This window comes from Oncorhynchus kisutch, linkage group LG30 (assembly GCF_002021735.2).
Source record: "Oncorhynchus kisutch isolate 150728-3 linkage group LG30, Okis_V2, whole genome shotgun sequence".
In the NCBI taxonomy this organism is placed as follows: domain Eukaryota; kingdom Metazoa; phylum Chordata; class Actinopteri; order Salmoniformes; family Salmonidae; genus Oncorhynchus; species Oncorhynchus kisutch.
The window spans coordinates 46358377-46373468 of NC_034203.2; the positions used below are offsets into that span (position 1 = coordinate 46358377).

At 43.6% G+C, this 15092-nt stretch overlaps 1 protein-coding gene across 1 annotated transcript; it reads left to right on the top strand.

Annotated features, from left to right (window-relative positions):
• Nucleotides 1-992: 992 nt before the first annotated feature.
• Nucleotides 993-10748, top strand: LOC116358673 (piezo-type mechanosensitive ion channel component 2-like). The gene is made up of 6 exons (XM_031810974.1): nt 993-1077; nt 1209-1378; nt 5534-5650; nt 5740-5819; nt 6330-6528; nt 9910-10748. The coding sequence occupies exons 1-6, from the start codon at nt 994-996 to the stop codon at nt 10160-10162; spliced, it is 903 nt and encodes a 300-aa protein (XP_031666834.1). The 5' UTR covers nt 993; the 3' UTR covers nt 10163-10748.
• Nucleotides 10749-15092: the final 4344 nt, after the last annotated feature.

Sequence of the window (15092 nt, forward strand, 5' to 3'; positions counted from 1 at the left end):
ATAGTCCTCCTCTCCAGTGGTATCCTCAGTCCATAACTACAGTCCTCCTCTCCTCTCCAGTGGTATCCTCAGTCCATAACTATAGTCCTCTTCTCCAGTGGTATCCTCAGTCCATAACTATAGTCCTCCTCTCCAGTGGTATCCTCGGTCCATAACTATAGTCCTCCTCTCCAGTGGTATCCTCAGTCCATAACTATAGTCCTCCTCTCCTCTCCAGTGGTATCCTCAGCCCATAACTATAGTCCTCCTCTCTTCTCCAGTGGTATCCTCAGTCCATAACTATAGTCCTCTCCTCTCCAGTGGTATCCTCAGTCCATAACTATAGTCCTCTCCTCTCCAGTGGTATCCTCAGCCCATAACTATAGTCCTGCTCTCCCCTTCCCCCTCCAGAGATACCCCCAGCCGCGGGGCCAGGCGAAGAAGCCGGTGGTGAAGTATGGGATGGGAGGGATGATCGTCATGCTTCTGATCTGTATCATCTGGTTCCCTCTACTCTTCATGTCTCTGGTCAAGTCTGTGGTGGGGGTGGTCAACAAACCACTGGACGTCTCCTTCTCCATCACCCTGGCCGGGTTCCAGGTACTGTAACAGAACTAAGGCTCTGCTACTGATAGGTCCATCAGTTGCTCGGGTTCGAGATTAATCTGTCTGTCCGTCAGTCAGACAGACAGTCCAGTCTAGTGGGACATTAGTTGTGCATTATGGGTAAATTGGAATTGACCCAACCTGTTTTTGTGACTTGCTGTTCTGTAGATGCCATCCTAAATTGTGTTTTCCAGCCCATAGAGATAGTTAGAGAACTCATCAATGTAGCTGTGCCATTGTGGCGTTTGTGACAGCACCCAGCACCCATTGTGAAATAGTCCATTTACTTATTATTATTATTATTGTAAAGCTAATATTGGCGATTTATAGCCAACTGTCCATGCTAAAACAGTTTACATCAGAGATGAGTTCTCTAACTAAGTCCATCTTTTCCAGCCCATCTTCACAATGAGTGCTCAGCAGAACCAGCTCAGAGACGTCTCCAATCATGAATTCCATAACACATTCATGAGGTCATACCTCAGCGACCCTGTAAGTGCACGGTTAAGTATTTTATGCAACTACTATATGTGTTGTCCCACTGGGATGGGTGGGACGAGCACAGGGTAAATCTCCATTGTAACACGTAGACAATATTCTCGTCCCTCCTGTCCTCTGTACAGGAAGCGATGCAGTGGTTGGAATCCTACATGCCAGAGGACCTGACCATAGCTGAGTTGGAGGGCAGCTCTAACAGTCTGTGGACCATCAGTCCTCCCAGTAGAACGAACATCATGAAGATGCTCAGCTCCAAGGAGCAGTTCCCCATCACTGTAGCTTGGTCTATCCAACGGTAAGAACAGTCTCCCATCACTGTAGCTTGGTCTGTCCAACGGTAAGAACAGTTCCATCACTGTAGCTTGGTCTTTCCAACGGTAAGAACAGTCTCCCATCACTGTAGCTTGGTATGTCCAACGGTAATAACAGTCCCCCATCACTGTAGCTTGGTCTATCCAACGGTAAGAACAGTCCCCCATTACTGTAGCTTGGTCTATCCAACGGTAATAACAGTCCCCCATTACTGTAGCTTGGTCTATCCAACGGTAAGAACAGTCCCCCATCACTGTAGCTTGGTCTATCCAATGGTAAGAACAGTCCCCCATTACTGTAGCTTGGTCTATCCAACAGTAAGAACAGTCCCCCATTACTGTAGTGTAGAGCAAAGTAAAGTAAAGTAAAGTAGAGTAGAGTAGAGTAGAGTAGAGTAAAGTAGAGTAAAGTAGAGTAGAGTAGAGTAGAGTAGAGTAGAGTAGAGTAGAGTAGAGTAGAGTAGAGTAGAGTAGAGTAGAGTAGAGTAGAGTAGAGTAGAGTAGAGTAGAGTAGAGTAGGGTAGAGTAGTGAAGTACACATTGGACATCATTGCACAGCATTGCACATCATTGCACAGCATTGCACAGCATTGCACAGCATTGGACATGTAACCGATGTGAAACGGCTAGCTAGTTAGCGGTGGTGCGCGCCAATAGTGTTTCGATCGGTGACGTCACTCGCTCTGAGACCTTGAAGTAGTGGTTCCCCTTGCTCTGCAAGGGCCGCGGCTTTTGTGGAGCGATGTGTAATGATGCTTCGAGGGTGACTGTTGATGTGTGCAGAGGGTCCCTGGTTCGAGCCCAGGTTGGGGAAAGGAGAGGGACGGAAGCTATACTGTTACACACATCATTGCATATCATTGCACATCATTGCACTACAAGCCACTGATGCAGACCTTGGAACATCTACATTGGAAAAAGTCAAATAAATCCTTGTAATATAGCCTACACCATAACAATAAATCCATTATTTATTTTAGACAAGTCTAAAGACTATAAAAAATAAAGAGAGTCGCACGCTCTATATATAAACTCATTTATTGGTGTAACGTGTACGCTGGGATTCAGGAAGCAAGTATCAGAAGTGAATAATTGTATAAATAAACTAACATGGAACAAAACAAACACGAGTAGCGTACAGATATGAAACATATAAACAGAAACAATAACACCTAGGGAAAGAACCAAAGGGAGTGACTAGTGATAGGGAAGATAATCAGGCAGGTGATTGAGTCCAGGTGAGTCTGATGAGGAGCTGATGCGTGTAACGATGGTGACAGGTGTGCGTAATAATGAGCAGCCTTATGACCTTGAGCACCGGAGAGGGAGTATACGTGTCAGTACCCCCTCCCTGATGCGTAGCTCCAGAGGGACGGTCCCGAGGACCAGGAATGGGGGTGCAGGACCCTGACGAGCCGGCCGAGGCGCGGGAGCCTGACGAACTGGGCCGAGGCGCGGGAGCCTGACGAGCCGGCCGAGGTGCGGGAGCCTGACGAGCCGGCCGAGGCGCGGGAGCCTGACGAGCCGGCTGAGGCGCGGGAGCCTGACGAGCCGGCCGAGGCCTGACGAGTAGTCTATTTCAGAAGAACAGATGCTCTGAGTTATCCTTATTTTAGGCCCTAATCTGGCTATGCCATATGGCTGTGAGCAACACTAGTTCATTTAGCAGACAAGATTTGCTTAGAATTCCGTGGCATTCTTTTATAGTATGAAGAATACAAGTGAACATAAAATATAAAACTATTTGAGGGAGTGCGCACGTGGCTTTTCTGTGTTGGTTAACAAAGAAACAGGTCCTCCTATGTTCTTAATTTAGAGTTATTTATGTAACTTTAGTTGTGATACAACCGTTGGGCTTATATTTAGATGTTTTATACATTCTAAGGCTGCATGATGTGACTCTAATGATGATTTGAAAAAAGACGCTCTGTTTTTTGTTTTTTTTGCGCTGGATGCACACACTTCATCAGTCTCTCATTCATAATTTGACAAGCACTTGATAATGCCTCAAATATCCTAGCAACTTCCCCTTTGTGTGGCCCCTAAAACAATCCATGTCTTACACACACAGACAGGGACACACACACACGCTAGCACACGTATTCTACAGACACGTACATTGTATTGTTGTATGGTGGTATTGTACATATTCTATGTTATATGATATTCTCTTTGATTTTCTGTGATGCCTTAATGTGTTTTTGTTCTTGCTGGGCCCCAGGAAGAGTAGCTGCTGCCTTGACAGGAACTAATGGGGATCCATAATAAACCCCAGGAAGAGTAGCTGCTGCCTTGACAGGAACTAATGGGGATCCATAATAAACCCCAGGAAGAGTAGCTGCTGCCTTGACAGGAACTAATGGGGATCCATAATAAACCCCAGGAAGAGTAGCTGCTGCCTTGACAGGAACTAATGGGGATCCATAATAAACCCCAGGAAGAGTAGCTCCTGCCTTGACAGGAACTAATGGGGATCCATAATAAACCCCAGGAAGAGTAGCTGCTGCCTTGACAGGAACTAATGGGGATCCATAATAAACCCCAGGAAGAGTAGCTGCTGCCTTGGCAGGAACTAATGGGGATCCATAATAAACCCCAGGAAGAGTAGCTGCTGCCTTGGCAGGAACTAATGGTCATCCATAATAAACCCCAGGAAGAGTAGCTGCTGCCTTGGCAGGAACTAATGGGGATCCATAATAAACCCCAGGAAGAGTAGCTGCTGCCTTGGCAGGAACTAAATGGGGATCCATAATAAACCCCAGGAAGAGTAGCCGCTGCCTTTTCAGGAACTAATGGGGATCCATAATAAACCCCAGGAAGAGTAGCTGCTGCCTTGGCAGGAACTAATGGGGATCCATAATAAACCCCAGGAAGAGTAGCCGCTTCCTTGGCAGGAACTAATGGGGATCCATAATAAACCCCAGGAAGAGTAGCTGCCGCCTTGACAGGAACTAATGGGGATCCATAATAAACCCCAGGAAGAGTAGCTGCTGCCTTGACAGGAACTAATGGGGATCCATAATAAACCCCAGGAAGAGTAGCCGCTGCCTTTTCAGGAACTAATGGGGATCCATAATAAACCCCAGGAAGAGTAGCCGCTTCCTTGGCAGGAACTAATGGGGATCCATAATAAACCCCTGGAAGAGTAGCTGCTGCCTTGGCAGGAACTAATGGGGATCCATAATAAACCCCAGGAAGAGTAGCCGCTTCCTTGGCAGGAACTAATGGGGATCCATACTAAACCACAGGAAGAGTAGCTGCCGCCTTGGCAGGAACTAATGGGGATCCATAATAAACCCCAGGAAGAGTAGCCGCTTCCTTGGCAGGAACTAATGGGGATCCATAATAAACCCCAGGAAGAGTAGCTGCTGCCTTGGCAGGAACTAATGGGGATCCATAATAAACCCCAGGAAGAGTAGCTGCTGCCTTGGCAGGAACTAATGGGGATCCATAATAAACCCCAGGAAGAGTAGCCGCTTCCTTGGCAGGAACTAATGGGGATCCATAATAAACCCCAGGAAGAGTAGCTGCTACCTTGGCAGGAACTAATGGGGATCCATAATAAACCCCAGGAAGAGTAGCCGCTTCCTTGGCAGGAACTAATGGGGATCCATAATAAACCCCAGGAAGAGTAGCTGCTGCCTTGGCAGGAACTAATGGGGATCCATAATAAACCCCAGGAAGAGTAGCCGCTTCCTTGGCAGGAACTAATGGGGATCCATAATAAACCCCAGGAAGAGTAGCCGCTTCCTTGGCAGGAACTAATGGGGATCCATAATAAACCCCAGGAAGAGTAGCCGCTTCCTTGACAGGAACTAATGGGGATCAATAATAAACCTCAGGAAGAGTAGCTGCTGCCTTGGCAGGAACTAATGGGGATCCATAATAAACCCCAGGAAGAGTAGCTGCTGCCTTGACAGGAACTAATGGGCATCCATAATAAACCCCAGGAAGAGTAGCCGCTTCCTTGACAGGAACTAATGGGGATCCATAATAAACCTCAGGAAGAGTAGCTGCTGCCTTGGCAGGAACTAATGGGGATCCATAATAAATACAAATACAAATGATGGCCAAGTCAGACTATGTATGCAGCGAATGATCAGGCCAAGATTCTAGATGTTCTTTATTGTCTGAAACAGGAACCCGACTCTGGGAGCGAAGGCTGAGTTTTCTACGGGGAAGAAGGTGATGTTTCTGGATGATAAGACCAAGCTGGAGCTATTCCTACTGCTCAATGGGACCAGAAAAGATGGAGTGTGAGTTTTTAATTCATGGATTTGTATTAGTGACTGTATTCCCCTTCCCGGATGTTAGTAACAGCCTGTTGTAATTCCTCTGTTGCCAGGGTGATAAAACATGGCTTCCAACGGTATCTCCGAGCCCCTACTGACTCTGAGGCCAAACCCATAGAACAGCTGTCTACAGGTAAAGCTGCATGTAAACATCTCAATACACTTTACACAAATATACAATAAAATACATTTAAAAACAAGACATTAAGTCTAACACTTATCTTTATATCTGACTTTCATGATGGTTATGTTGTAATGTTGTTAGTTGTCAATCATCTTGTCGTTATTGTGTTATCTGCTTGTTGTCAGTAGTGTTATAGCGGAGGGCTTGAATCAACCCGTATCGTGGAAGTTTTGCGCTATAGTGCAATTGAAATTTAAAGGCAATGTTCCCGCGTTTGTGGAGACTGCATTCACGGTAAACGCTCAATTGGAAATTACCTTTAAATTTAATATCGCGCTATAGAATCGAGCTGTGTTTGTTGTCAGTCATGTTATTTTGAAGCCAAAAGGCACCTTTTCCACATTGTGTGGACTAAAGTTTTTCTTATTCTACTCATTATTCTACTTATTGTCTTATAGACGTGTTTATGAATATTAAAAACACAATGGTATTACATTCCATTCTATTCTATTCCTCCAGAGGAAGTATCCATCACTTTGGCATTGGAGCGTTTACATAACGACTCAGAGGGGGTCCAGGAGTGGTGGATCGTGAACCAGACTAGTCCGGGAAAGATCAACGTTCGTAGCCCCAAGAATCTGTACAACGCTGGGCTGGAGCTCTATGTCTTCAGCGATCAGGTCAGCCCTCCTAGTCTGGGCTTTCTGGCTGGATACGGGTGAGTAGAACAAACATAGCATAGCATCACATGAAATCACACCTAACACACGTGTGAAATCTCTACCTTGGCAGTGTTTGCTAGCTAGCCCATCATTTTCTCATCAGCCCAACATTTTTGTTTTAACACTATTGATAAAGAAAGTGTCCTCCCTATCAGCTGGCTGTCAGTGTCAGTGTCCTCCTATCAGCTGGTGTCCTCCCTATCAGCTAGCTGTCAGTGTCAGTGTCCTCCCTATCAGCTAGCTGTCAGTGTCAGTGTCCTCCCTATCAGCTGGCTGTCAGTGTCAGTGTCCTCCCTATCAGCTGGCTGTCAGTGTCAGTGTCCTCCCTATCAGTTAGTTGTCAGTGTCCTCCCTATCAGCTAGTTGTCAGTGTCCTCCCTATCAGCTAGCTGTCAGTGTCTTCCCTATCAGCTGGCTGTCAGTGTCAGTGTCCTCCCTATCGGCTAGCTGTCAGTGTCAGTGTCCTCCCTATCGGCTAGCTGTCAGTGTCCTCCCTATCAACTAGCTGTCAGTGTCCTCCCTATCAGCTAGCTGTCAGTGTCCTCCCTATCAGCTAGCTGTCAGTGTCCTCCCTATCAGCTAGCTGTCAGTGTCCTCCCTATCAGTTGGCTGTCAGTGTCCTCCCTATCAGCTAGCTGTCAGTGTCCTCCCTATCAGTTGGCTGTCAGTGTCAGTGTCCTCCCTATCAGCTAGCTGTCAGTGTCCTCCCTATCAGCTAGCTGTCAGTGTCCTCCCTATCAGTTGGCTGTCAGTGTCAGTTCCCTCCCTATCAGCTAGCTGTCAGTGTCAGTGTCCTCCCTATCAGCTAGCTGTCAGTGTCCTCCCTATCAGCTAGCTGACAGTGTCAGTGTCCTCCCTATCAGCTAGCTGTCAGTTCCCTCCCTATAGAATGACCTTACTGAAGAGCTCAGTGACTTGAAACGTGGCACCGTCATAAGATGCCACCTTTCCAACAAGTCAGTTTGTCAAATATATGCCAGTCTAGAGCTGCCCCCCGGTCAACTGTAAGTGCTGTTACTGTGAAGTGTAAACATCTAGGAGCAACAACGGCTCAGCCTGCGAAGTGGTAGACCACACGAGCTCACAGAACGGGACTGCAGAGTGCTGAAACGGGTAAAAAATAGTCTATCCTCGGTTTCAACACTCACTACAGAGTTACAAAATGCCTCTGGAAGCAACGTCAGCACAAGAACTGTTTGTCGGGAGCTTCATGAAATGGGTTTCTATGGCCGAGCACCCACACACAAGCCTAAGATCGCCATGCACAATGCCAAGCGTCGGCTGGAGTGGTGTAAAGCTCGCCGCCATTGGACTCTGGAACAGTAGAAACACGTTCTCTGGAGTGATGAATCACGCTTCACCATCTGGCAGTCCGACGGTGGAATCTGGGTTTGGCGGATGCCAGGAGAACTCTACCTGCACAAATGCAAAGTACATACTGTAAAGTTTGGTGGAAGAGGAATAATGATCTGGGGCTGTTTTTCATGGTTCAGGCTAGGGCCCTTAGTTCCAGTGAAGGGAAATCTTAAAGCTACAGAATACAATGACATTATAGACGATTCTGTGCTTCCAACTGTGTGGCAACAGTTTGGAGAAGGCCCTTTCCTGTTTCAGCATGACAATGCTCCCGTGCACAAAGCAAGGGCCGTACAGAAATGGTTTGTCGAGATCAGTGTGGAAGAACTTGACTGGCCTGCACAGAGCCCTGACCTCAACCAACCCCGTCAAACACCTTTGGGATGAATTGGAACGCCAAATGCGAGCCAGACCTAATCGCCCAACATCAGTGCCCGACTTCACTAATGCTCTTATGGCTGATGTTCCCGCAGCAATGTTTCAACATCTATAGCAAAGCCTTCCCAGAAGAGTGGAGGTTGTTATAGCAACAAAGGAGGGACCAACTTCATATTAATGCCCATGATTTTGGAATGAGATGTTTGATGAGCAGGTGTCCATATACTTTTGGCCATGTAGTGTATATATACGGTGCCTTCAATCATCAAAGTGGAAATATGTTTTTCTATATTTTTTTACAAATTAATCAAAAATGAAAAGCTGAAATATCTTGAATCTTGTCTTGAATATTCAACCCCTTTGCTATGGCACGCCTAAATAATTTCAGGAGTAAAAATGTGTTTAACAAGTCACATAATAAGTAGATTTTTTAATGACTACCTCATCTCTGTAATCCACACATATTATATCTGTAAGGTCCCTCAATTGATCAGTGAATTTCAAACAGATTCATCCACAAAGGTTTTCCAATGCCTCACAAAGAAGGGCACCTATTGGTAGATGGGTGGTGGAAAAAAGCAGACATTGAATATCCCTTTGAGCATGGTGTAGTTATTAATTACACTTTGGATGGTGTAGCAATACACCCAGTCACTACAAAGATACAGGCGTCCTTCCTAACTCAGTTGCCGGAGAGGAAGGAAACCTCTCAGGGATTTCACCATGAGGTCAATGGTGACTTTAAAAGAGTTACTGAGTTGTATGGCTGTGATTGGATAAAACTGAGGATGGATCAATACCATTGTATTTACTCCACAATAATAACCTAATTGACAGAGTGAAAAGAAGGAAGCCTGTACAGAATAAAAATATTCCAAAACATACATCCTGTTTTCAACAAGGCACTAAAATAAAACTAACTTTAAGTCATGAATACAAAGCGTTATGTTTGTGTCAAATCCAACACAACACATCATTGAGTACCACTTCATATTTTCAAACATGGTGGTGGCTGCATCATGTTATGTGTATGCTTGTCCTCGGCAAGGACTATGGAGCTTTTTTTTTTGGATAAAAAGAAACGGAATAGAGCTAGGCAAAGTCCTAGAGGGAAACCTGGTTCAGTCTGCTTTCCAACAGACACTGGGAGACAAATTCACCTTTCAGCAGGACAATAACCCAAAACACAAGGCCAAATATACACTGGTGTTGCTTACCAAGATGACATTGACTTTTCCTTAGTGGCCTAGTTCCAGTTTGGACTTAAATTGGCTTGAAAATCTACGGCAATACTTGAAAATGGCTCAATCAACAACCGACTTGACAGAGCTTGAATAATTTTTTCAGTAATAATGTGCAAATATTGTACAATCCAGGTCTTCAAATCACTTAGAGACATACCCAGAAAGACTCAGAACTTTTGTAAATTAGATATTTGTGTATTTCATTTTCAAAACATAAAAAAAAAATCTAAAAACAAGTTTTCACTTTGCAATTATTGGGTATTGTTTGTAGTTGGGTGAGAGAAAAAAGAAATGTAATGTTGAATTTAGACTGTAAACAACATGTGGAATATGTCAAGGAGTATGCATACTTTCTGAAGGCACAATTACAGTATCTCCTTATCTCTTCCTCTCCTTCAGGATCATGGGTCTGTACGCCTCCGTGGTGCTCGTCATCGGTAAGTTCGTCCGTGAGTTCTTCAGTGGTATCTCTCACACCATCATGTTCGAGGAGCTGCCCAACGTGGACCGCATCCTGAAGCTCTGCACCGACATCTTCCTGGTCCGAGAGACAGGAGAGCTGGACCTGGAGGAAGACATGTACGCTAAACTCATCTTCCTCTATCGCTCGCCTGAGACTATGATCAAATGGACCAGGGAAAAGACTCAGTGAGCTTGGCTGTAAAAGGCTAGAAGTTTCAATCCCCTTTCAATGTGGATAGAAATTTAAAAGTATTAACCTCCCACTGGTCTCTGGGATGTTGAAGTTATGGATGGACTCGATCAGTCCAGACAGACCGTTTTTGCTGACACTTTAGTCAGTTCTTAACTGTTAGTCATTTTTATGGAAGTAGACCTCCGCGAGGAGGAAGGAAGGGCCAAAGCTTGCCGGCCCCTGTTGCAACAAAAAAAAGAAACACTGGGTTCTTCGATTTCATTTCAGCAAGCCATGACACCGATCATCTCAGATTTTTCTGAAATAGTCTGTAGTTTGATAAAGATGATATAAACATTCCTGCAACATTATTTTGTTGAAAGACAATTTGAAATCTGAGAAATTAAGCTATTTGATTGCACACAAATCATCAATTTCAATTTAAATACCAAACATCCAATTTGGACCAAACCACTTATTTGGATTTGTTTGGGGGGGGGGGGGTTACAGGCACAACATGCATGTCAATTTACACATCTAGTTTATACCACATGTACCCTCAGCCAAACATCACCCCCAACTCCCCATCCCATTCCCCCCAGCACATCACCCCCAACCCCCCATCCCATTCCCCCCAGCACATCATCACCCCCAACTCCCCATCCCATTCCCCCCAGCACATCACCCCCAACTCCCTATCCCATTCCCCCCACCACAACATCACCCCCAACTCCCCATCCCATCCCCCCCCCAGCCAAACATCACCCACAACTCCCCATCCCATTCCCCCCCAGCCAACCATCACCCCCAACTCCCCATCCCATTCCCCCCCAGCCAAACATCACCCACAACTCCCCATCCCATTTCCCCTCATGTCTCCATCCAATCCCCCGCAGCCCCTAACCCCTAGTTAGGACTGACCTGACCTGTAAAAAAAAGGAGTTGCCTAGTCATGTGTACGTGTCCCTCAAATCTTGTAATGTTTTTAAACCATTACTGTCCATGATATCAGCAAGGGTACAGATTCCACATTTGGACCGTTGGGGCGATGGAAAATACCGCCGTCCAGATCGCAAGGCATTATTGTGAAATATTGGACTATGGGTATTCCATTTTGATTCCCAGTTACATTGTTTTTCAATTTTGCGCCAAATATAGATTGTGTTCGCAGTAATAGGATCAAAGCTATAGTTTACATTGTTTGAGGGATATATCAATGACGACCACCTCTTCCAGGGCAATAGGATACACCATATTTCTCTCTATACTCAACCAGAGGGCAGAAGAATCATGCCTAAACCAATTTAGGATGGGACGAAAATCTAGTGTCTGGAAATACCATTTAAAGTTTGGTACAGATAGTCCACTTCCTGTTATTACTGAGGTATCGGAATATAGTATTTGAATCACATTAATGAAATTGGAGCCAAGTCCCATATGTTACAAAACCGACCAAAAGATACGACCATTCTAGTATATATATGATGAAGCATGCTAGATATATAATAGATGGTGTTTTTTTAACAAACCCGCTTTGGTCCACATGTACACCAATTTGGGTAAGTTTCGAGACAGGATGACAGAATAAATATATATATATATATATATTATCTGTGTTTATCAAAGATAGGGGGGCGACTGGGTGGTTCCTTAACCAAATTTTTTTTAAATTATAATTAAATTAGTGGTGTATTTGCATCCCTTCTTGTGAACGACTTTGTTCATCATTTCAATTAACAGTGGACCTAATTGGTTCCAACATGTTAAATAGACCTCAGGAAGAATATCATCCGAACCAGATGATGTGTCTTTATCCATGGCATCCATGGTATCCAATGCCCTTTTGAGTTCATGGAGAGAGATTTGGGCTCCAAGCGAGCTGGTTTCCTCAATTGCGAGGGAGAGGAGTTTGTATATCTTTTAAAAACAACTTGATCTAGATCGGTGTGGGTTTACAATCAGAAGTGTACAATTATTTATAGAAACGGGAAGTATCTTTGGTTGATTCATTTGAGTTCTGATAGTAATTCAGATTCAGTAGTTTGCAATGTCCGATAATTGATCATTGCTGTGTAGTTTATTAGCCAGTAGACGACTGGGTCCGTTACCATGGAAGTAATGGTGGAGTCTATCTCCATGGATGGAACATTCTACTGTCTGCCTTATCAATACATTTAGTTCTGTTTGGACTTTGAAGAGAATAATCGCTAAAAGGTGTTTGTTTAGAACACCCTGCCTGTTTTTACATTTCTGATATCTTCTTTTAATTGTGATTTATTCAGCCCAGATGCAAATGCAGTTGCATTGTTGTTAAATAAAACCTTTGATGGCGTCCCATAAAATCACAGGATCATCGACTGAATTTTTGTTCATCGTTACGAATTCATTCAATTCAGTTTCAAATATGGTCACAGAAAGTAGGATTTGGTGGTACAGGAAACGTCAAAGTTCCAATCTTGTGAACAAACCACTTCTTAACAATGACTAAGATGTGAGGAATCCAAATAAATGGTCAGAATGATATAAAATATAGTTTATTCATGCTATGTAATGTATTCTCCATTTCCCCCCCCTTTGTTCAGAGAAATTAGCCATTGAAGTCGCTTACATTTCCCCCTATAAATTAATGTTAAAGTACCAGGTTTTTCCACCCTAGATGCCGCTGTCCCCTCTGTTACTGCTACACCCTTTTGTACATTTAGCTGGTCTCTTGTGTTTATTAAATTGACCTTATTTTGTTGTTGCAAAGTTTGGTAGAAAACCAAAAAATGTTTTTTTGATGCAAATAAATTAGTGTGGTCAATCCTCACAAGTCAAGCCAGTCCTCCATGAAAGACATTAACACACACAAACTGTCCTTCTTCTCTAAATCTGTGTCCAGGAAATGGCCTACCCTGTGTGTGTGTAGTTGGATTCCCTTCAGACCATTCCTGGTGAACAAACAAACCATTAGGCTACAGCAGTTTTAACGCTTTCAATGTTAATGATTTCAAATGGTCTTCAGTGGTAAAAGCCCCCAAAATACACCCTGTATAGTCTTTTACAATGATAACGGCATCGGTTTGGTTTTTGATGGTAAAAATCGCCAAACGAACAGCCTATATAGATGGATAGAATGGTGTGGTAGAAACAGCAGGAACTTTTATAGTAACCAATGTGTGTTGGGGAAAAAATTCGGATGACTTTGATGGCAAATTTCTCTGAACATGTGAAGAACATTTTTTTAAAAACATCACCAAATTCACTGAGATTATTTCATTATGATAAATAAAGAATGCTCCAAGCCACAGCTTCATTATACTTGTCCAACAGAGAACTGATACTGTATAATGGCCTTTGAGGTGGGCATGGTGTGGGATTTAGGGGGTCTGTGGGGTGGGGGGATTCCTCACTTCTTCCTGTATTTGGATTCCTCACTTCTTAATCATTGCAGAGAAGAAGTTTGGTCCAAATTGGATGTTGGGAACTATACTTATAGAATTTTGTAATAATCCTATACACTTCAATTGCCAATTTGGGATGCATTCAATTCGCTTAATTCCTCAGAGTTCAAAAAGTCTTTCAACAAATATAATGTTTCAGGAATGCTAAACTTCTCTGTTTCTAACTACAGAAACGATTTCTGAAAAATCTGAGATGTTGGGTGTGGAAATCTTCTTTCTTGTGCTTTTTATGTTTTGTTTTTTGAGGTGGAAGAATTCAACTGCCTTAGGACACAAAAACACTATTGGACAATAAAGTGACTGAGGCGTCAAGAAACAAAGAGAGTTGGGACAACGAAACAGGGTCTTCTCTGATCACACACGGGAGGGTGATGATTTAGAGCTAAAGAGCTCTGACTACTGCTCTAACCCTTCTGTAAGACCAATGTCCTGTGAGACTTCATCCCTGTCCCTGTCTCGTTCCTAGTTGTCTTTGCTGACAACAGCAGTGTGGATTATACAGGTCAGTGTTTTAATGAAAAAGGGCTTCCCACCAATGGATGATGACCATGAGGAGGAACTTACATAGGATTGGTCTGTTCAGATGTCCAACTTCTTCCCCCATTGGAGCTTCTGGATTGTGGGGTTGTGCAATGCAATATTATAGAGCTCTTCTTCAAGGCCTACTTTTAGACTGACATTTTGAACTACGTTGTCATGGTTACGTACGAGGCAGCTTCTCACCAAGACTATAGTCGATTGCGCCATCTGAGGCTATAATAAGGCAGACAGCTACTTAAATGCATTATTTGACAATCTATTACATGCCTTATTTTTGTTTGTTTGTATGAGCAACTAAACCTGTGTAGGATTGGAAAATTGCAGTAACTTTCCCACAAATTCCACAGGTTTTTCCAGAAATTCCAGTTGGAGAATTCCCAGAATCAGGAAGAAATAAGCAGAAATTCCAGAATCCTCCAACCAGGATTTCAGGAAAACCTGGGAATTTTGGAGAAAGTTAACCAGAATTTTGGAATCCTAAACCTACGTTAATTATTGGATATGATCTCTCTCAGGAAAAGAGTTGTTGTTTCATCATGAAGGGATTCACGCTTATTCATTCTAATGTCTAGAACAGAAACATTCATTTGATGTAATGGGGTTGAATGAATGAATTTTTAAGATCATAAACATAATTAAATATAATTTGAAAAAGCATGAAATGAGACTAGAGGTCATGGGAGACGGGTGCTGATTTCATTGTTGTTATTAACTTGAGATGGATCTATTTCCTGGTATGCTTATTGACCAAGAGACAACAACTCTAGACTGTACATAACTGAGAAGATTAACCTTGTGGCCTCCTGTCTGTGTATACAAAGGCAGATATCGCAATGGCTTTAAATAGATGGAGGTCAGAGGTTGACATTTCTGGGACAATTTTGGGATACAGGCTATGTTTAGGATAGAGGTTATGTTTAGGATAGAGATTATGTTTAGGATAGAGATTATGTTTAGGATAGAGA

What these genes read in the sequence shown, in the direction of transcription:
- LOC116358673 (XM_031810974.1), top strand. Translation starts at nt 994, where the DNA reads ATGAGTGCTCAGCAGAACCAGCTCAGAGACGTCTCCAATCATGAATTC. An exon ending in GTAGCTTGGTCTATCCAACG is followed by an intron (nt 1,379 to 5,533) that starts GTAAGAACAGTC and finishes TGTCTGAAACAG; the next exon opens with GAACCCGACTCTGGGAGCGA. An exon ending in GGGACCAGAAAAGATGGAGT is followed by an intron (nt 5,651 to 5,739) that starts GTGAGTTTTTAA and finishes CTCTGTTGCCAG; the next exon opens with GGTGATAAAACATGGCTTCC.